General features: G+C 40.8%; 1 protein-coding gene across 1 annotated transcript in view; it reads left to right on the plus strand.

Annotated features, from left to right (window-relative positions):
- Positions 1-381: 381 nt before the first annotated feature.
- The window catches only part of FRMPD1 (FERM and PDZ domain containing 1), a 49,455-nt gene continuing 26,423 nt past the window's right edge, over positions 382-23,413 (plus strand). Inside the window, exons 1-4 of the mRNA XM_030293277.2 lie at positions 382-482; positions 11,169-11,326; positions 12,209-12,311; positions 15,168-15,213. Coding sequence (XP_030149137.1) covers positions 382-482; positions 11,169-11,326; positions 12,209-12,311; positions 15,168-15,213 — 408 coding nt within the window. The remainder of the gene's footprint in view (positions 483-11,168; positions 11,327-12,208; positions 12,312-15,167; positions 15,214-23,413) is intronic.

The raw sequence follows: 23,413 nt of genomic DNA on the forward strand, positions 1-23,413 counted from the left end.
TGCTGTTCAGGGACGCATGCATACTTGGAGGCAGCAAGCAGTGTCACGTAGTAAGGTGTGTCTCTTACAATGGGTCACAGTCACAGTTTGAGAAACCTTATCTATTTTATTCCCTAATCCCTCTCTTTAGTTGTTTAAGATGTAGAAAGCTAATCTGTTTCCCATGACTGTGTACTCCTTAGGCAGAGGGCTGCTATAAAGTTGTCCACTCTACAGACACTGAGGACCTGTTTGTGTTAATTTCAAAGAAAAGAGAGCCCTAGTTATTTGATCAGCATGTCCTTAAATGGGCAAATACAGGAAATGTCATAGTGATTTGTCAGATCCTCTTCCAAATATTTTGGTTAGCTTCTTAAGAAAACTCTTCTTCCTTGTAGGTAAATGGAAGAGCTGGAGACCAGCTTATTGCAGACACGGAAAGCACACAGAATAGAACAAATGGTGGCAAGATGGCTACGGCGTTCCCGGGACAGCTCGGCCCGGTAAGGCTCCTGGGCCAGCACAGATTTCTGTCTGTGAGGATCTGGCATCCCCGCGGGCAGAGCTTTCGCCAGTCTTGGCAGCACCCGGGGATCAGTCTCCAGTTTGCTTTGTTTTTACCCCGTATGGTGGGGGGAAGCATAAACGGATCGGCAGTTTTGCCGGAGTGCCTTTCCGTCTGTCCCCTTCCACCTCTTCCCTTGGTGTCTCTCACTATGCACCCACAATGTACACTCACACCAAACTCATACACACATTTACAAACACTCGCACACAAATGGACTTACACACACAAACACACTTCATACATACTCACACTCATGTGCACGTACTCTCTGGAATATACTCACCCACATACTCTTGAACAGACACTCACACATTTCTGTCTCTCTGTCTCACACACACCCCTTGTCTTAGTCCTTGATGTGAGGGTCAGGAGATCTGCTGTTTATACTCTTTCCCGGTCTTTGTTTCCAGCAGCTGTTCCTTCCTTGCAGTCCCTATTTCATTCTAAACAAAATAAAATGAAATCAAATACAGATCTGATTTGACTGCTACAAGAGAACTTAAAATATGTTCTGTTTCGAAGTGTTCATTTTCCATCTCAGATTTCCCATCTGGCCCTGCCACAGAGATGAAATATCATGTGTCAGGTGTTTCTGAGGCACACATTCTTCCAAAGGAACTGGAAACAGCTGTTGTGCTGCTGAGCAATAACCCTTGCTCAGAACCACACTGCCCTGTGGCCAAGGGCTCCGATCCTCACACACTGTGGTGAGATAAGGCTGGTAGAATTAGCCCCGTGTCACAGGTGAAACACCTGAGGCCCAGAGACAGACTTGTTTACGATCATCCCCACCCCGTGTTCAGAAATCTTTGATGGGTCCCTATTTCTTATAGGACACGTTTTAACATTTTTGGTTAGGCATTCAAGGCTCTCCGTGATTGACCCCTAGTACTTTACAGTTATTTGTCTTACTACTCCGTTTCATTCACATCATACTCCAGCTAAAATGAACTATGATTCATTGTTCCCCTACTATAAGCAACCCCTCTTCTCCTTTCACCCCTTAGACCGGGGCTCCTGTGCCAGATCCCTTCCTCCCAATTTCATGCATACAGAACCCACCCACAGTTCAAGGTCTGGCTGAACCATTGGGTCTTCCATGAAATGTTCCTTAGACTTAACCACTCCCATGGGACCCCATAGTATTTGATTGGTAGCATCGGCAGGGTGCTCCTCCTGATATGTTCAACTTATTTGAGCACATCTCTTTTTTTCCTTCTGGACAGTAGGCCCTATGAGCGCAGGGAAAGTAGTGGCCTCGCCTGTTCAACCCAGCAGTGATTGAGTTCCAAGAGAGTGATTGCAAGTGGTCAAGTAGTACTTGTGATGAATGGGGAAACTGCCAGGTACATCGCTTCCTAAAGTGAGTTCTGCAAACCCTAGTCCTATGTTATGCCGCTCCACTGAAGGTTTGGAAGTGACACAGCCCATACTCCACTCCCACCCACTTCTTGCATTTTGCACAGTGCATTTTCGCACATTAAAGGCTCTGAGATTCCTGCAGAGAAGAGACCTGTGTAACTTTAATTTGATGTTGCCTAAATATTTGACCTTTGGTACTCTCTAATATCCTGCTTTTCTCACAGAATGTAAATAAAAGGCGACACTGACCTGTAGGAAGTTTTTTTTATCCAATGTCTTTTCTGAGATACCTTTTACATATCATAAAACTTACCCACTAGAAGTATATAGCCCAGTGATTTTTAGTATACATTTAGTATATGTACAGAATTGTGCATTCTGTGGTGCAATCACCACAATCCAATTTTAGAACGTTTTTAATACCACAGGAAGAAACCTCATACCTGTGACAGTCACTCCCCATTTGCCCTTCCCCCAGACCCAGGCCACCACTCCTATACTTGCTGTCTCCATGGATCTGCTTATCCAGGATATGTCACATAAATGGAATTATATAATACGTGGTCTTTTGTGCCTGGCTTCTTTAACTTAGCATTATGTGGACAAGTTTCATCCATGTTATGGCATGTATCAGTATTTCACTTTTATTGCCAAGTAATATTCCAGTATGGAATATTTTCTTTGTCCATTCATCGGTTAATATACACTTGGGCTGTTTCCACTTTGGGGCTATTATGAATAATGCTGCTATGAATGTGTGTGTAAAAGTTTTAGTTTAAACATATGTTTTCATTTCTCTTGGGTATATACTTGGGAGTGGTATAGATGAGTCACATGGTAACTTAGTATTTAACCTTTGGAGCAACTGGCAGACTGTTTCCAAAGTGGCTATACCATTTTACATTTCCACCAGCAGTGTATGAGGGTGCCAGTGTCTCCACGTCCTCGCCAACACTTGTTAGTATCTTTTCCTTTTCTATTGTGGCCATCCTAGAATGGGTGAAGTGGTATCTCATTGTAGTTTAAAAAAATTTGTTTTAATGTTTATTTATTTTTTATAGAGAGAGGGAGAACGTGAGCGGGGGAGGGGCAGAGAGGGAGAGGGAGACACAGAGTCCGAAGCAGGCTCCAGGCTCTGAGCTGTCTACACAGAGCCTGAGATGGGGCTTGAACTCATGAACTGTGAGATCATGACCTGAGCCAAAGTCAGATGCTCAACCACCCAGGCGCCCCTGAGCAAGATTTAAAGAAACATGAAGAGCTTAATGCAACTTGGAGCCTTCTTGGTGCTGGGTTTTATCCTCAGGGCTTAAAAAGATTCCTTTCAATTTACCTTGAATCTTTTTTTTTTTTAATGTTTATTTATTTTTGAGGGCGAAAGAGAGCGGGAGAGGGGCAGAGACAGGGACAGAAGATCTAAAGCAGGCTCTGTGCTGACAGCACTGACAGTGGAGAGGTGGACGCGGGGTTCAGACCCACAAACCATGACATCATGACCTGAGAGGAAGTCAGACGCTTAACCAACTGAGCCACCCAGGTGCCCCTCAACTCAACTTGAATCTTAATGCTAATGAACACACACATACATGTTGTAGACACATGCACACACACACACACGCACACACAGGCACACATGTACTCACATACTTGTGTGCACGTATACATGTATCGTGACATCTTTGTGTCAGAAGCCCTTCCTGTTGGTTTTACATGTTTTCCAAATTTCCCTGTTCATTGCAACCATACAACTATTTCCTAATTATAGGGATGGCCTTACTTGGCCCTTCTCATATTCCTAGTGATGTAGAAAGACCATTCCAGACAACCAGTTTTTTTTTTTTTTTGACAACCAGTTTTTTATAGCTTCTTGACCCTAGGCAAAAGTGGGGAGGTCTGAGAACAGGCTGGAAGGTTCCTGCACTGCACCTTCAGAGTTGTCATTATCTTCTGAATCTCCTTTTTTTTTTAATTTTTTTTTTCAACGTTTTTTATTTATTTTTGGGACAGAGAGAGACAGAGCATGAATGGGGGAGGGGCAGAGAGAGAGGGAGACACAGAATCGGAAACAGGCTCCAGGCTCTGAGCCATCAGCCCAGAGCCTGACGCGGGGGCTCGAACTCCCGGACCGCGAGATCGTGACCTGGCTGAAGTCGGACGCTTAACTGACTGCGCCACCCAGGCGCCCCCTGAATCTCCTTTTTAACGTAATAATGGAATAACTACTTCTCTCAACTGTAGGCCTTCACCCTATAGCACTATACTCCCAGTGTCTACATTGCATGGTCCCTAGAAACTGCCGTAAGTATAGTCCTATGATTACACTACACGCTATATTTCTGTCTGGTACAGACTGCTCCCTCTATTTCAGCTTTCTTTGAATACACTTTAGATTAAAAATCCACCTTAGACTTTAGCTTTTAAAATCATTCAAGCTGAACACATAATGCAGTGTTTAAACATAGATTCAAAACAGTTTCTCCACATCCTGCTGGACTCAAAGGTGAGTTCTTTGTTGTTACAGCATAGAAGTAAAATATATTTTCTGATGTAACAGAGAGCAGATAAAAAGCCAGAGAATATCAGAAGCATAATCTATTTCCATGTGGTATTTTTTCCTTTTCAGCATTGATCAATTCGGTATGAACTAATGACCCATAAAATATAGAATTTGTCTACTCTAGACTGCTTTCAAGATAAATGTAACATGTTTTTTTTTTTCTAGTCCTACCGTAGGCCAAATCCAGCTATCTGGCAGGAATTCCATTGTGGAGCCACAGGTCTTACGCTGTTCCAGTGTAAAATCATAGAAATGATCTCAGATTTATGGTTCGAAGCCATTACAGAGGAACCAGACATAAGTTTTTGAATTATCAGTGCTCAGTTTGATATTTATAAGATGCTTCAGAGGAGGAAATTTTGCTGCAGAGATCATTTCCTTCAGCTCCCTGTCAAATATTAAACATTCTTTGTGAGGAGAGGCCATGGTTTGGTCATGTTCTCAAGCAATCCCTTTCCAAACAAAAGCTGAAATGTGGCCTGTGGGGGAAAATGTCAAATCCAGACTTTGGGCCAAAGCCACTGACACTGTGCAGGGATAAGTCAACACAGTGGGGCCTTGTTTGTCTACCATTGTAGAAGAACGTACCCTTCCAAATGGAAAAATCAGATAACTGAAGACTACGCATTTGAAAAGCATAAGTTGGATTCTATTTTAACCATGTGGTAAGGTTTATTTTATCTTTTATTCTCCATATGTCAATTAGCATTACTATATGCCTAGCATTGAGTTTCGTACATGGGTCAAAAAAGACATGTTTTTTGCCACAAAAATCATAGTCTAGAGAGGACAGGAGCCTTCACGTCACTGCAAATATGTATATTTCAAAAAAAGAAAAAAAAAAGGAGTACATGTTCTGTGGGTGTGTTCAACAGAAGGAGATATTTATGCCAAAATCAGAAGATAGAGTAGGGGTTGAACTTCTTTGGTAAATTTCTGGAGAGCGTATGCTCTCAGGGGTTATCGGGGTGAGTGAGGGAGGATTCTAGGTAAAGGGAAGAGCTTGTGTAAAAGCCAGTTAATTTGAAGAACTCCAAGGAGAGTAGTTTGACTAGAACAAAAATATCAAGAGAATGAAAGGCTTGGTTGTAGACACTAGAGGGGTGGGCAGGAGCTGTATTAAACCACATCAAGGATTTCGGATTAGTCCATTCAGTCAGGGGAGACATCCGAGCAGGGTTGTATTTATAAAATCAGTCTGGGTACTGGATGGAGAGTCATTCAGGAGAGACAAAAGTGAAAAGTAGAGAGACCAGTTTGGAGACTCTTGGAGAAATCTGTCTGCAGGACAGGTAATGGGGGCCTAAAATGGAATGCTGGTTGTGGAGATAGAAATGGACGTCTTTCGAGATCTTTAGGTGTTGTGACTGATCAGATAATAGGGATGAGAGCAGGGTAAAGTCAAGGATGCTTCCCAGGAGTCCTCATGATACCATTTATTGAGCTCTGGGACATGGAGAAGATGAGTCCTAATTAATCATAGGGCAGAGCTGTATATCCAATTAAGCAAACAAAGGAAAATGACAAATATTGAACTCTGTTACTTACATTCAAGTGGTCTGCTGTTTATTAATGGTTATACGTACATTTTCACCTTTTGCCAGTCATTTGAGTTACTGTTTTGTATCCTGCTTTCTGTGTACAATATTTTGCTCATGTATTTACCCAATAAGTAAATTTTGCTGCAGAAAAATGATCTTCACTCAGCACTGTGAGAAATACAGAGGTGGGTAAAAAGTGGATCCTATGTTCAGAGAATTTACAGACTATTTGGGGTAATAATATAAGGAATCAGATAGCTATCAATGCAACTTGAGGTGCCATAAGAGAGGGCCAGAGTTTTGAGATGAGAGAATTTATGTCTAGAATAATCTGAGTTCTCCCTTAGGAAGGGGGTCTGAACTACAGTTTAGAGGATGCTCTGAAAGGGTATTTTCTAAGCTGTGTTTCCATGTATGTCTAAAGTTTTTAGGCTTGTGATACTTAGGCTTGTCTTGGAGTAATTCTTCACTGTGTTCAGTTTATCTATCTTCTGTTGATTTAGTTTGAGTTTTTCCACTCTTCTAAATGAAGCTGTGATAAATATTTTTGAATATTTAAGAGGCTGGGTGTTTTGAGCTCATACTCTATTCTGGGACTTTACCAGGCCTGGGGAACACAGAGATAAATACCCTTGTCTTTTAGGAACTCATAGTCTAGTACAAATAATATTTTATTTTTTGTTTGGGGTGATTACTTTGAGGAATGGCAGTCAGAATGGTAACAGAAGGTCAAAGAAAATGATCAGATTTTAAATTCATATTACAGTGTCCCTGATTATTTTCTAGAGAAATTGAATATCCAATTTATATGGTCAGCCTTAAATCCCAGGGGTTTATTATTTTTATTTACATTTGGTTCTTTACTTGACATGTAATAGTACTCTGTAGCCCTTTTGACTGTACTTCTTTAATTAATAAAGTACATTCTCTATGTTATTTACCAATTTTATGTCTTCATGTACAAGTTGTCGATGTACTTAGTTTTAGCATGTGAAGTCTGGGTATTTACTGCATGTGTTTATGCCCATTCTTCATATGTTTGTATTGCAGCCTTCCCCCACCCCCCGCCCAGAATTTTATTTTTTTTTAAGCTGATTCGCCTTATTTTCAACAGCTTTATTGAGATATAATTTGTGTACTCTACAATTCACCCACTTAAAGCATACAACTCATTGGTTTTTAATACATCCACAGAAATGTACAACCGTCACTGCAATCCATTTGGGAAGATTTTCACCCAAAAAAGAAATTCCATACATATTAGTAGTTCCTTCCAGAATTCTCCTGCTTTCAGCCCTAGGCAACTACTACTTTGTCTCTAAAGATTTGCCTATTCTGAATATATCATGTAAGTGGAGTCACGTGGTATGTGTTTGTTTTTGTGGCTGGCTCCTTTGACTTAGCATAATGTGTTCAAAGTACATCCATATTTCAGCATGTATTCATATTTTGTTGCTAAATAATATTGTGCTGTGGAATATTTTCTTTGTTATTTCATCAGGTGATGTACATTTGGACTGTTTCCACTTTGGGGCTATTAGGAATATTGTTGCTATGAGTATTTGTATGCGAGTTTGTACGGACATATGTTTTCATTTCTCTTAGGGTTATATATAGGAGTGGCCTTGGTGGGTCTTATGATGTTCAATGTTTAGTCTTTTGAGGAACTGCCAGATGATATCAGGGCTCCATTTTCTCCACATCTTTGTCAACACTTGACCTGTCTTTTTGGTTATGGCCATCCTAGTGGGTATAAAAAGTGGTATCTCCTTGAGGTTTTGATTTGCATTTCCATAATGGCTAATGATGTTAAGCATCTTTTCACATACTTACCCATTGTTGGTATATCTTTGGAGAATGTCCATGTAAATTGTTCGTCCACTTTTCATTATTTTTCTTTTTTGTTTGTGTTTATAAGAATTCTTTATTCTAGCTGCAAGGTTCTTATCAAATATATGATTTGCAAATCTTTTCTCCCACAGTGTGGGTTTTTTCACTTTCTTAATTGGGCCCTTTGAGACACAAAAGTTTTTAATTTTGATGAAGTTCAGTTTATCTGCATATTCATTGTCCCTTATACTTTTGGTATCCTATCCAGGTCACAAAGATTTACTCCTATGTTTTCTCCTAAGAGTGACACAGTTTTAGCTCTTATATTTAGGTCTTATGATCCATTGTGAGTCAATTTTTGTTTATATGAGGGAGAAATTACAAGCTTTTATGGCTTAAAGTTTTCCTTGTGTTTTCCTATTTTGTTATCCAATTTTTAAAATTTATTTGTATTTATGTGTGACTGAGGGCCTGGATATTGCATTTGATTTAAATATAAAGACTGACAATTCAGTTATTGGAAAATTTTAAGTATGTTTAGACTGATATGCTCTCTAAATATGAAATACACACTGGATTTTGAAGGCTTAATCTGAAAAAGAATGCAAAATATCTCATCGATTTTGTTGTTGTTGTTGGTTACATGTTGAAGTGACAGCATTTTGGATATATTGGATTAAATAAAAAATATGTCAAACTTCGTTTTACCTGTTTTTTTCCACCATTTCTCATGAGGCTGTTAGAAACCTTACGTTTTACATATGTGACTTGCATTATATCCCACTTGGCCAGCACTGTACTGGGAGCTATACTGCAGAGCCTTTGAAGAAGGGGGCCCCGATTTGGAACACCCTTCCCAGTTGTGTGATTTTAAGTAAAAGTCTCTCAAAGGAAGATTCAGTCTCCTTATCCATAAAATAGGGATGATAATTACACCCACCACACAGGTTTGTTGGGAAGGTTAGGTGAGTGAGCTATGAAAATGTTGGCTCACTCCCGGGTACTTGCTTAATAAATATTATTAATGATTATCACCATTGCTGTTACTGCTACTTGTACTGTCACCAATTTATCAAGTTTTTTTTTAATTCTGGAAGAATTTTTGACTGATATATTAAATCTATATTTTTGTTTAGAAATTAATATTTTTATTTTTTGTTAAAATTTTTTTAATGTTTATTTTTGAGAGAGAGACAGAGCATGAGTGGGGGAGGGGCAGAGAGAGAGGGAGACACAGAACTCGAAGCAGGCTCCAGGCTCTGAGCTGTCAGCACAGAGCCTGCCCTACACGGAGCTCAAACCCACGAACTGTGAGATCATGACCTGAGCTGAAGTCAGACGCTTAACTGATAGAGCCTTACGGGAGCCCCAGTATTTTCATTTTTTAATATTTAGTCTTCCCAACCAGGAATCCAGCATAACTTTAGCCCAATCCTTGTGTCTTCCTTCAATACGTCAGCTGATTAAGAATACCTAGCACCTAGGGGCGCCTGGCTGGCTCAATTGGTGGAGCGTGGGACTCTAGATCTTGGGGTTGTGGGCTTGAGCCCCACGATGGGTCATAGAAATTACTTAAAAATAAAATCTTTAAAAAAAAAAAGAATGCCTAACACCTAATATACATCCAGCTAATCTGTTTTAATGAGTTATTGAGTGCTTTTTGAAGCTGTGTTTTTTTATCCTGCAACTCCACTCACCTTACTTTTTTAGCACCAGCAGTTCTTGTTGTTGATCATTTTGTAGGTATCATCATCTGTTTAAAAACAAGTGGTGCCTTCCATTTCCTGTGCTTATTATGCTTCTAACTGTTTTTCCTTCTCTGATAATGATCACACGCATTTTTCCCCGCAGCATTTAATGGGAGTAGTGTCTAGGGTATCCTTCCTGTTGCTTTTTTAAAAGCACGTAAATGTTGATTTTTGGCTCTCAGTATAGTATATTATTATTTGGAAAGGCCCTTTCATAGCTTTAAAGGTTTGTTTTTTTTTTTTTAATCGGGAATAACTATGGGCTTTATTCACTATACATTTATTTACTATACATTTCCAGTTTTCTGTTTCTTCCCTGTCGTTAGGTCTGTCTGCTGGCACTTCTCAGTGTTACCCATGTGCTTGCCTAGAAGAAATCCCCTCTTTGCTTCTAAGCTGTGGGGGGTCAGGTCATCATTTGTTCAGACAGCCTGAATCAGCTCAAAGCTGGGGTCTGAGGAGCTCCTTGGTGGATAATGTGCATGAGGCTTTGTACTTGGGTTTGTCACATGCATTTTGGTACCCTGAAGCCATTTTGTTATATTTCCTGATCCTTGTTGAAGTTTGAGATCATTATAAATGACAGGTGATTTTCAGATAAGGGACGTCCTGTTGCATTAGACAGAGTTTCTGACAGTGTTTGGTAAATGGAGGAGAATAAATGATAGGGCTTAGCTGCAGAGCCCCGGGGGACTGTTACTCCTCCACATTTCTGTTGTTTATTAATAATAATAAGCACCTCATCCCGTCACCATTTGACCTTCCTCAGAAAGGACCACTGACTCTCAAAGGGGAAAAAATCATTTGCCACAGACATAGGAGAAATAGCTTGTGACTTGGTTTGTGGTTTTGAGAGAGACAAAGCACAGCTTTCAATTTACCTGCTTTTAGACGTATAGAAAACATATGTTTTTAACGATTACTGTAGAGGGAGTCTGAAGACCAGCTGGCATTTCCTACTGGAATCCTCACAGTTTACAAATTTGAAAGGGAAGTGAAATTCATCTCAAAGCTAAAAAGGAAACAAAATCACCAAAGAAACAATCCATCTATGCAGTTAGTCAGCATCAGACATCCAGACTGAACGGCTCCTCGATCCTGTTCACGGTCGCTGTTTTTCCTCTTCTGTACCTCTGCTGAAGCACTGCCTCCTTCCTGGAATGCCTGTCCATGCATCCAGGCATCCACCCACGCAGCAGCGGCCATTGAACATCTTCTGTGTGCTGGGATCTGGGCTGCGTACACATACCCTCAACATCTCTCAAGGTGCAGCTCCAATGCCCCCTCTTGTGGGTAGCGAATGCTTTCCTGATCCCCTCCTCTGCAAAGTTAAAACTGCTCTCCCCTTCTCTGAGTGCCCATAGCATGTCATGACTTCTCTTTTAGAGGCTGCTGCTGTTCCACTGGGTGTTTTTATCCCCTGGTGTTTGTGCCTGATCTCTGTCACGAGGAGAGTTGGGGTGTGCTCAGCTTTGCATCTTCCTCTTCCAGGATGCCTAGGGCTGTCCCAGTTTGTGACCACCACCTAGAATCCGCCCCCTCTTTTTTTTTTTTTTTTAATTGTAAAACTCTTTCTCTTCCAGGGCTAAAGTTGCTGTAGCCGATGGGCCTCCCGGGATCTCAATCCAGACCCTCACCCCTATGAAACACACAGTAAAAATAGACAAAGACGTCCTCCTCCAGGACTATGGATTCCACATTTCCGAGAGCCTACCCCTCACAGTCGTGGCTGTCACAGCAGGTAGGGGCTGACTGGGAAACAAGAAAGGAGTTTGACTTCTGGGGGTGGGGGGGGAGAAGTAGTCCTGGATCTCGTCCCATCTCTCTGTCCTAGAATGTAATTTCGAAAATGCTACCCCAGGAAGTTAGAAAGGGCACATCTAATTCTGACCTAATTCTGTCTAGAACCTTGTACCTTCCTTTGGTGTGGGGAGGGAGGAAGCCGCAAGTGCACTTGCTGATCTGAACCCCAGGCTCCTGCTGGCCTCAGCCAGGGTTTTGCCCACCCGTGGCTCCCTGGCCAGTCTCAGGGCAGTGACAGTATTTGGATCCGCTGGCTCTTCTCTCTGAAACCCTGCATGCTCCAAGCTGGGGAGAGTTTCTGGCCAGAGAGTAATAGAAATTATTGATTTGTTTTCACTGAGTCTTTGTAAAATATAAGCTGTATCATGGTGAAGAAGAACAGGCTGAAAATGTCTAGTGTTTGTTTTCATACATCAGCTATGTATTGATGTGAGATCTGGGTCTAGTTAAAATCTAATTTTGGTTTACATATACACGCATACGTGCGTGAGCACACACACACATCACGTAGTTTTCTAGAGGTGAATGTAATAGATTCACTTGCCAGCCCTGTTGATTCAGGGGGTTTCTGCTAGTTTTCTTTCCCAGGACAGTCTCCTAATATCCCTTGAAGGTGATGGGTGGTAGGTATATTATCCACATTTTGTAAATAGGGAAACAGACTCATGCGAGCCCAAAGCTGGCTGAGGGGTTTGGAGGCGCGGGGAGTGAGCTGGTGCCCTGGGGACTGGATCAGCCTGCCAGTCAGTTGTGCTGCTGTGACACCTGGGGTCTGGGCCCTCCTGGCATGAACACCAATTACTTCTTCTCTGTCCAACAGGAGGTTCTGCTCACGGCAAGCTTTTCCCTGGTGATCAGATCCTCCAAATGAACAACGAGCCTGCCGAAAGTCTTTCCTGTGAACGAGCAGCCGATATACTGAGGTACTAAATTGCCTCCATTATCCCCAGAGTTACACAGATGATCACAGAGCAAAGATGGGTGACAGGACAGGAATGACATAATTGATCTCGTGGTTTTAATAGGGACCAGGCTCCTTTAAAGTGGCAGTAGCTGCCTCATTTTAGAATTCGGTTACACCGTGCTCCCCTTCATCTGCCTAGAGAAGTGACAGAGGGACACAGGGTGCTGTATTATGACCCCCCTGCTATGCTAGACACTGTGCCAGGCTCTGCAGGGAAGGTAGTTATGAATAACATGTGGACGCTACCCAGTAAGGATTTCTAGGGTTGTTGTGACATATGCCAAAGATCGAACCAAATTGACGCTAAACTTGTCAGTTCTTCTTTAATCCTTTTGATAAATATTCTTAAATGCCCTTGGACACACAGCCTGGTTGGCACATATGTAGTCTCACTGACCTGGCAGCTGCCGCCTTCTCCCTGGTGGCGTTGTGACCTGCGTCACTTCCTGCCTGGACCGTGATCTCTCTCAGAGCAGGTGCACGGTGACTGCTCAGTTGAACGAGTGAAGATAGTTAGCACCAATTGCTGACCCTGGTTTTAAGACAGAGGAACGTAAGTGACAGAAGAGGAGAGGGCTCACGGACATTTCATAGGCACCTACGGGCTTTGTCTTTCAAATTTTTCAACACTGTTTTGATGACTTTAATATAAATATTAGAAATGAGAAATAGAGTTCCATGAAAGCCAACTTGAAGATAGTTAGATGATGCCTCTTTTGTGAGTGGGGTGGTTTTCATTTCCCAAGGCATATCATGCACAGCACACACTGAATAATAGGTAATAGTCAGAAAATCAGAGTAAGAGAAAATGAAAATACAGGAAGCACGCAGTCTCACTGTGGAGAGACAGGCGTACACAGCTTAAGATTTATAGAGAATCCATCAAAGTTGTAGAAAATAGAAGCCTTTCAACCAAGGCCAATATTGCTTCAGGATGACCAGAGAATAAATTGAGTGGGTGGGGCAGCCTCAGGAAAGGATTTGATGATTTCATTCCAGAATATGACATATGGTTATGGAAATCATGAAGTGTGCTTTCCCAGTTATTGGGTGATTTTCTCAAAGATGATCAATGCCAGCAAATTAAGTTTAGATTTTCAGCGATACTAATATTTCTGCCAGGCTAGATAAGACTGTGACTAACAAGCCAAATTATTGTCAAACTAAAGTGGTAGACTGGCATTTGGGTGGTTAGGTAACATTGAACGCAGTCTGTTTACTGAGCACCTTCTCTGGGCAAAGAGCCTGGTGGGGCAAAGAGTCTGCTCCCCAGACACCTGCAGGCTGGTAGTGCGGAAGTGCCTCACGCTCACCCCTGTGAGGTTGAGGGCAGACAGTGGGTCAAGAGGAGCACAGGAAAGGGGTTGTAAAAGCTACAGATTCCTCCAACTTGGGGGGAAGTGGCGGTCTGAGAAAACAGAGGAGTCCAGAAGTAATTCAGCTGTACCTTTAATGCTGGGTAGAATTTGGCCTTGAAAGGTGGATGGAGGTGGAGGTCAATCCAGGCAAAGGAGTGATAAGCAGGAACCGCTGGGTGAGGAGTGGGGGCGGGGATGCTGAACAGGTCAGTTTGCTTAAGACACCAGATGCCTAAAGAAAGCTTTTGGGAAGCAAGGCCCACATGGTGGAGGGTCTCCAACGCTGACACAGCAAGTTCAGGTGTTCCTCTTTTCCTGGAAGGGTGAGCCCTCGAAGACCTCTCAGCAGGGAGGTTACTTGAGCCATCTGTGCTCTCTGCCATACACTGCATGTGGGGATCCCAGGACTGCTTTATTTTTTAGCTTAGTTCCCAGTGCCATTGCCACTTATAAAGGGAAAAATCCAAGCAAAACACTGGCACAACAAAACCTCTCTAATCCCTCCAAATATCTGTGAGGCCTGAATGTCCTTTTGAGAGCACTTGGACCTTGGTTCATTGTAGATTATCTCGGGAAAGGCCTGCTCTTATGGAAAAAGGAAATGAGGCAATCCCCAGACACAGCTGCAGGTTGATTTTACCCATTTGAGGAAGGAACACACCAGCAGCAATTGGCCTAAATGCTCATATTGCAAGAAGTCAAATGAAATTATTTTGCAAATGGCTTCTCTATGTAGCAATGGCAAAGAAAAAGGAAAATATGGATTGATTTCCAGTTCTCTCTTCTAATACAAGATGGAAGTTAGGCCGTTGTCTGGTTGACTTTTATCATTTTTGGAATCTAAGACATAATAACAAGACAGAAATGTATAGTATCTTGATATGTGATTCGGCTCATTACACTGACCTTGTGTGCCCAAGCACCACAAACTGATTGGCTTTTATCTGATTTATGTGAAATACACACTCATTCATTCATTCATTCATTCAATTTTAGTGAAATGTTTAGCCTAAGTTGTTTGAAAAAACAACCTGAGTTATCTGTGTTATTGCTATGTTTTCTCTTAAACATTGTTTTTTTTGACATAAACCTAGCTAATGGTCATACCAACTATATGAGTTCCCCGTCATATAGACTAAATTAAACCTAAGTGACTTAATTAAGTGGCTGTAGGTATAGACTAGATGGTAGAGGTGGAAATTTGAAGATTCCCTCAAGGTGGGAGGGGTATTCTGGGACAGCTTCAGTTCATTTGCAGAACATTGCTTTTCTCAACGTCTTCCTCAGGGTTGCTGAGCCAAAGATGCTGAGGCAAAAGAGGCTGGTTTATACTTCTGCCAGTCTTTTTGACCTTGGTGTGAGCGTGTGTACACACACACATGCACACACACATACACACACACACAGCACCCAGAATGAGGAAATGTTTTATCTTTCTTTATTTTTTTTTTTTTCAGGGAAGCTGAAGACTCTCTTTCAATCACAGTTGTTCGCTGCACATCGGTAAATCTCTTGCTACATCACGTTAGTTTTATTCTTTTCATCCCAACCCACAGTGGGATATCCTTCAGAGAATGAATAGGGAAGGCAATGGTAGAAGGGGCAGTGGCCAGACAGTGGACAGGCAGGCACTCAACGTTGCCCGAAGACAGCCAACGCATCAGTGTTGTGGAGGAAACAGATATGGGTCCAGGTTTCCAGAACTTGTGGTCCAGCTAAGGAGACAGATCCATGATTACACAAAGTGGGATGATGATAAGTGTACCAAACGACAAGTTTCAAGATAAGTGTAGTGTGTTGCGACTTTGGGCAAGTCATTAAGTTTCAGTTGGCATTTTTGTAAAACAGTGGTGATGACAATAATTGTCTTGTTTCTCTAATGCATTGTTATGAGGACAAGTGAGGTGTTGGATATGAAAGTGTGTCATCAGCTCTGAAGCTCATCACAAGACAAGGGGTGGCATAGACAATGGACTGGAAGGAAGTGGCAATCCTAAACACCAGAGGCCAAGGAGCCCTTTATCTGTGACAGGAAAAAGTATATAATCAAGTCATAAGAGGAAGAACTACCAAGGAGGAAAAGTTGACAGAAAACTCTCATCCGGAGTGACTTCAATATATACCTCTTAGCCTTGGCCACATAAAGACAAAAAAATAAATAGGGGCATGGGGAATTTCAATAAGCATTTAATAATCTAACCTAATTGACCACATACTATGCTATCAAAGAAACTCAATAAATTACCCAAATAACAAACTATATATCTCTTCCAAATATAATAAAATAGGAATTAATAACTATCAACAACTTAATTAAAACTATCCAGCCATTCAGAAATATGAATGCAGTCTCTCAAGTCAAGCAGAAAAGCAAAACTATACCGTTCTAGACTAGTTAGGAGAAAAAAAATTTTTGTTTATTTATTTTTGAGAGAGAGAGAGAGCGAGCACGAACTGGGGAGGGATGGAGAGAGAGAGGGAGACACAGAATCCAGTGCAGCCTCCAGGCTCCAAGCTGTCAGCACAGAGCCCGACACAGGGCTCACACCCATGAACTGTGAGATCATAACCTGAGCCGAAGTTGGATGTTCAACCATCTGAGCCACCCAGGCACCCCAGTTAGGAGAAAATTTAAAACTAGAAGTCTGCTTTTAACAATTTATGTGCAGTTGAAACTATACTCGGGGTAAAATTTATGGCCTTAGGTGATTTTATGATTTAATAAGGAAATTGGTCAAGTGAAAATTCAGTGAAAGAAGTTGGAAGAAACAACTAATAAAACAAACATAAAGCAGGATAAAGAAAGAACAAAAATCTAAATGATGCTTTGGAAAACAAAAATTGTAAATTTGATAAGTAAATCCAAGAGCTAGTTTGTTAAGGGAAAAAAATAAGAAAATAGGAAAACTTTAAGGAAAAGAAGTAGATGGGCCCAATGTGAAGAAAAGTAGAATATTTTGAAGAATGTAAAAAAAAAATTTTAACATAAAAAGAGATACATACCATGTTCTTTCATGGGAAGACTATTATGAATACCTTGGTTATTCTCAATGTATATTTTTTTATATATAGTAAATAGTATGTATGTATGTATGTATTTATAAATTTCTTTCCAAGTTAGCATACAGTGCAATAATGATTTCAGGAGTAGAATCCAGTGATTCATCCCCTATGTATAACACCTAGTGCTCATCCCAGCAAGTGTCCTCTTTTTTTTTTAATTTTTTTCTTTAATTTTAATTTTTTTTAAATAATTTACATCCAAATTATCATATAGTGCAACAATGATTTCAGGAGTAGATTCCTTAATGCCCCTTACCATTTAGCCCATCCCCCCCTCCCACAACCCTTCCAGTAACCCTCAGTTTGTTCTCTATATTTGTGAGTCTCTTCTGTTTTGTCCCCCTCCCTGTTTTTATATTATTTTTGTTTCCCTTCCCTTATGTTCCTCTGTTTTGTCTCTTAAAGTCCTCATATGAGTGAAGTCATATGATTTTTGTCTTTCTCTGACTAATTTCACTTAGCATAATACCCTCCAGTTCCATCCACGTAGTTGCAAATGGCAAGATTTCATTCTTTTTGGTTGCCGAGTAATACTCCATTGTATATATATACCACATCTTCTTTATCCATTCATCCATCGATGGACGTTTGGGCTCTTCCCATACTTTGGCTATTGTTGATAGTGCTGCTATAAACATGGGGGTGCATGTGTCCCTTCAAAACAGCACGCCTGTATCCCGTGGATAAATGCCTAGTAGTGCAATTGCTGGGTCGTAGGGTAGTTCTATTTTTAGTTTTTTGAGGAACCTCCATACTGTTTTCCAGAGTGGCTGCACCAGCTTTCATTCCCATCTCATATTGATGTATATTCTTAATGTGAATTCAAACTCCCCGTGGGACTTCTACTTGGATTTTGACAGTTTATCAAAGTGAGACACATCAAGAGGATCTTTTTATAGATGCAAGAAAAGCATTTGACAAAATATAGCATCCTTTCTTGATAAAAACCCTCAAGAAAGTAGGTACAGAAGTAACATACCTCAACATTATAAAAGTCATATATGAAAGGCCCACAGCTAATATCATCCTCAATGGGGAAAAACTGAGAACTTTTTCCCTAAGGCCAGGAACATGACAGGGATGTCAACTCTCATCACTGTTCCTCAACATAGTACTGGAAGTCCTAACCTTAGCAATCAGACAACAAAAAGAAATAAAAGGCATCCAAATTGGCAAAGAAGAAGTCAAACTTTCACTCTTCACAGATGACATGATACTCTACATGCAAAACCCAAAAGATTCTACCAGAAACCACTAGAACCGATACATGAATTCAGCAAAGTTGTAGAATCGGTTGCATTTCCATACTGAAGTAGCAGAAAGAGAAATCAAGGAATCAATTCCATTTACAATTGCACTAAAAACCGTAAAATACCTAGAAATAAACCTATCCAAAGAGGTAAAATATCTATACACTGAAAACTATAGAATGTTTATGAAATAAACTGAAGAAGATACAAAGAAAAACATTTCCATGCTCACGGATTGGAAGAACAAATATTGTTAAAATGTCGATACTACCCGAAGTAATTTACACATTCAATGCAATTCCTATCAAAATAACACCAGCATTCTTCACAGAGCTAGAACAAACAATCCTAAAATTTGTATGGAACCAGAAAAGACCCCAAATAGCCAATGCAATCTTGGAAAAGAAAACCGAAGCAGGAGGCATCACAATTCTGGACTTTAAGCTGTATTACAAAGCTGTAATCATCAAGACAGTATGGTACTGGCACAAAAACAAACACATAGATTAATGGAACAGAATAAAGAACCCAGAAATGGACTTATAAATGTATGGCACATTTTTGACAAAGCAGGAAAGAGTACCCAATGGAAAAAAAGACAATCTCTTTAACAAATGGTGCTGGGAAAACTGGACAGCAACATGCAGAAGAATGAAACTTGACCACTTTCTTACACCATACAGAAAAATAAATTCAAAATGAATGAAAGACCTAGATGTGAGATAGGAAACTATCAAAATCCTAGGGGAGAACACAGGCAGCAACCTCTTTGACCTCAGTAGTAACAATTTCTTACTTGACACGTCTCCAGAGGCAAGGGAAACAAAACCAAAAATGAACTGTTGGTATCTCATCAAGATAAAAACCTTCTGCACAACGAAGAAAACAATCAGTAAAACTAAAAGGCAACTGACAGAATTGGAAAATATATTTGCAAATGACATATCAGATAAAGAGTATCCAAAATCTGTAAAGAACTTATTAAACTCAACATCCAGAAAACAATCCAATGAAGAAATGGACAGAAGACATGAAAAGACACTTTTCCAAAGAAGACATCCAGATGGCTAACAGACACATGAAAAGATGCTCAACATCACCCATCGTCAGAGAAATACAGATCAAAACCACAACGAGATATTACCTCACACCTGTCAGAATGGTGAAAATTAACAACTCAGGAAACAATAGATGTTGGCGAGGATGCAGAGAAAGGGGAACCCTTTTGTACTGTTGGTGGGAATGTGAACTCGTGCAGCCACTCTGGAGACAGTGTGGAGGTTCCTCAAAAAGTTAAAAATAAAACTACCCTATGACCCAGCAATTGCACTACTAGCTATTTTTCCAAAGGATACAAAAATGCTGATTAGAAGGGACACATGCACCCCAGTGTTTATAGCAGCAGTATCAACAATAACCAAATTATGGAAAGAACCCAAATATCCATTGACTAATGGATGGATAAAGAAGATGTGGTATAGGGGGCACCTGGATGATTCAGTTGGTTAAGCGTCCGACTCTTGATTTCAGCCCAGGTCATGACCTCACAGTTCATGAGTTTGAGCCCTGCATCAGGCTCCACGCTGTCAGCATGGACCCTGCTTTGGATCCTCCCTCTCCCTCTCCCTCTCTCTCTCTCAAAATAAATAAATTAACTTAAGGGGCACCTGGGTGGCTCAGTTGGTTGAGCATCTGACTTTGGCTCAGGTCATGATCTTACTAGTTCATGAGTTTGAGCCTGCATCAGGCTCTGTGCTGACAGCTTGGAGCCTGTTTCAGATTCTGTGTTTCCCTCTCTCTCTGCCCCTCCCCTGCTCACACTCTGTCTCTCTCTCTCTCTCTCTCTCTCTCTCTCTCTCAAAAATGAATAAACATTAAATAAATAAATAAAATTAAAAAGATGTGTGTGTGACTGTGTGTGTGTATACACACACACACACTCATACATACACACAATGGAATACCACTCAGCAATCAAAAAGAATGAAATATTTCCATTTGCAACAACATGGATAGAACTAGAGTGTATTTATGCTAAGCAAAATAAGTCCATCAGAGAAAGACAAATATCCTATGATTTCAGTCATGTGGAATTTAAGATGAACATAGGGGAAGAGAAGGAAAAATAAGATAAAAACAGAGAGGGAGGCAACCATAAAAGACTCTTAAATTACAGAGAACAAACTGAAGGCTGCTGGAGGGGAATGACTGGGGGGGGCGGTGAGCTAAATGAGTGATGGGTATTAAGGAGGGCACTTATTGGGATGAGCCCGGGGTGTTATATATAAGTGATGAATCACTGGGTTCTACTCTTGAAACTAATACTACACTGTATGTTAACTAACCTGAATCTAAATAAATAAGTATCTTTAAAAAAAAAGTAATGAGGATGGCCTTGATGTACCAGATTTTAAAACTAATGAAGCTAAAATAATTAAACAAGATATTGATAAAATGTTGAACATGTCAGTGTAATCCAATAGAAAGTCCTAGAATAGGTATTGATATAAGAATTTAGTATGTGGCATCCCAAATCAGTGGGAGAAAAGATGATCATTCATGAAATCAAGCTAAGACGTTTCCTTAAGCATTTGAAAAAAATAAAGTCTCATGTCACATCATTTGATGTAATAATAAATATAAAAAAACACAGAAATGTAGACAATATGGTTGGGTGTCTATCTGGTCGTAGGTTGTGGAAAGAATTCCTAAGTATATGGGGAGTGGGAGGAAGCACAATGGAACAAGCAGCTATTTGATTATGTGAAAAAAATTAAATTTCTATGACCCCAAAACTTCACAACACAAAGCAAAGAAATTGTGGTCTTTTCTCATTTTTGACAAGTATTGTCTTTTGTTTTTATTTCTTGGAAATAGAATAGGGAAAAAGCAACCTATATAGGATTAAGATGTTTGCCATAAATATGACAGACCAAGTGCTTTTGTGAACAAATAAATGGAGATTCTTCTAAGAATTTGTCTATGAAATAATGTGAAACCAATGTATTAAAAAAAGTACACTGAAAGCTAATCAGTATAAATGGTTGTACAGGTGTTAAGAGATTCTTTTTATTTAGCTGATTAGCATCTCAATGGAGAACATCTTAAACTTAATTAGATGGGGTTTTTTCCTGCTGTTTTCAAGAAATGAAAGCAAAAGATAACACTTGTTAAGTCAATAAGAAGGAAATAGAGGGGTGCCTGGGTGGCTCAGTCCCTTAAGCATCTGATTTCACGTTTGTGAGTTCAAGCCCCACATTGGGCTCTATGCTGACAGCTCAGAGTGTGGAGCCTGCTTCAGATTGTGTCTCCCTCTTTCTCTGCCCCTCCTTGTCCCCCCCTTCTTGAAAATAAATAAAACATTAAAAAAATTAAAAAAGAAAAAGAAGGAAATAGATTATAGTTGCATCCTCTTAAAAATGGAGTGTAGGGAGAGGAAAATTAATGTGTTACAGTACCACTCCTGAGATTCCCACGAGGTTCCCAAGAAGAGGAGGATGTGAATGTTGTGCTTCACAGGTCCTGCAGGAAAAGCTGACATTGGCCCATACCCTGAGAAATGCCCTGAGTATTATCTAGGCCATTCAGGCCTCTTGCCAGGAGTTATATGATCATAAGACAAATGATCATATATGTCTTACTTCAGCAAGGATGCTCATCTTTGCCATAGCGGATTCTTAGAGTTCTCAAATGACTTGAAATTGATTAGGAATGATAAAATCCAAAGTTGGGGCATGCCTGGCTCACTTAGTTGGTGGAACATGCGACCCTTGATCTTGGATTGTGAGTGTGAGCCCCACATTGTGTGTAGAGATTACTTAAAAAATCTTTAAAAGAATAAATAAAATTCAAAGTTGGAATATTAATTACTGCTTCTCTAAAACATAGAATTTTGGGGGAGGGGTGCCTGGGTGATTTAGTCAGTCGATTGTCTGACTCTTGATTTTGGTTCTGGTCATGATCTTACAGTTTTTGAGTTTGAGCCCCGAGTCAGGCTCAGTCCTGATGGTATGGAGCCTGGTTGGAATTCTCTCTCTCCCTTTTTTGTGACAGAGTGTGTATCCTTTCTCAAGGCAGCTAGTTTCATGGTTGAGTGGTTCTGAATGTGAGAGAGTCCCTTCTTCCCTGTGACTGCCCCCAACTAGTGATAGTCAGGGCACATCTACTTTGTAAGAAATAAATTGGTGAAGATTTGGAATTGTGGCCTTCTCTTATCCAGGCTAACCACTGTTCCATCAGCTCTTCATCGTAAGATGCTTCTCTGAAATCTCACTTTTCTGATAGCTTTCTGCACAGATTCCAGTTTTTATGGTGGTCTTCCCAAACCATGGCACCCAGAAAGGAATACAGCTCCACCTACGGTCAACTGGTGAGAGTACCCAGGGAACAGAGAGTGTATTTCCAACATGCACCAAATACACTTGTGAAGCCCAAGATTGGGTTAAGATTTTAGTAGGCCCAGTCACACTCTTGGCTTGGGTGAACGTTATGGTTGACCAAAAACTAAGGCTGGTTTTCAAATGAATAGCTTCCAAGCCCCCATCCCATGCTGTGCAATTGATTTTTTTGATCCTCAGTGCCACATTTCACATCAATTCCTGTCAAATCATGTTGTTTTGGCCCAGTGTTCTGGCACGCTGAGGTTGTACCATCCAGAAATTACAGAACTGGAATGCCGTCATCAGCTGTACTCATTCTCACTTCCTGCCAGGGATCCACCTCTTCCCATGCTTCTCTGACTTCCTCCATTACCCAGCTAGTTGATTTTCTTTTCTGATCCAGCTCTGGACTTTACTCTTGCAGGATTGCTGTCTCCAAGGTGGAAGATGATAACAGTTGTCCCGCCCCGCCATGGATTCTTTTTCTCTCTGCATCTCCCCCCCCACCCCCGTTTTGCCCCTGATTTCTCATTCCTTTGAATCTTACGGTAGTGATGGTTTTACCTGTCACTTTAACCCATCACTTTACTCTGTTCCCTTCAGCTCTGGACATCAGGGCTGTCAAGCCCCTCTTGTACCCTCTTGTGTTTGTTCTTCGTGATTTTTTGGCCTCTGGCCCATAGCGGCACCTGCTCCTCAGGTTTCCCACACATCTCTTTTAGATTTCCTGTTTCTTCATCTTTCCTCCCAAATTTCTGCTGCCTGAGATCTGATGACACCTTGTAGCTCTGTTTCATTCACAGGTTTGGTAAGTACACTTTCTCTGATTTCATCCAAGGCATTGATAAACATCATTAATGGAGACTGAGCCAAAGGGAGCCTGAGTTGCTTAAAATATCAGGACAATTTTGAGAACACGTCAACTAGTTTTGAATCCTCCTAATGGCTCTGCATCTGGCCTTCTTTACAGGGGGATTATAGGAGACCTTATCAAACATTTTACAAGAATGA

The sequence above is a fragment of the Lynx canadensis genome, chromosome D4 (genome assembly GCF_007474595.2).
Source record: "Lynx canadensis isolate LIC74 chromosome D4, mLynCan4.pri.v2, whole genome shotgun sequence".
NCBI classification, from domain to species: Eukaryota; Metazoa; Chordata; class Mammalia; order Carnivora; family Felidae; genus Lynx; species Lynx canadensis.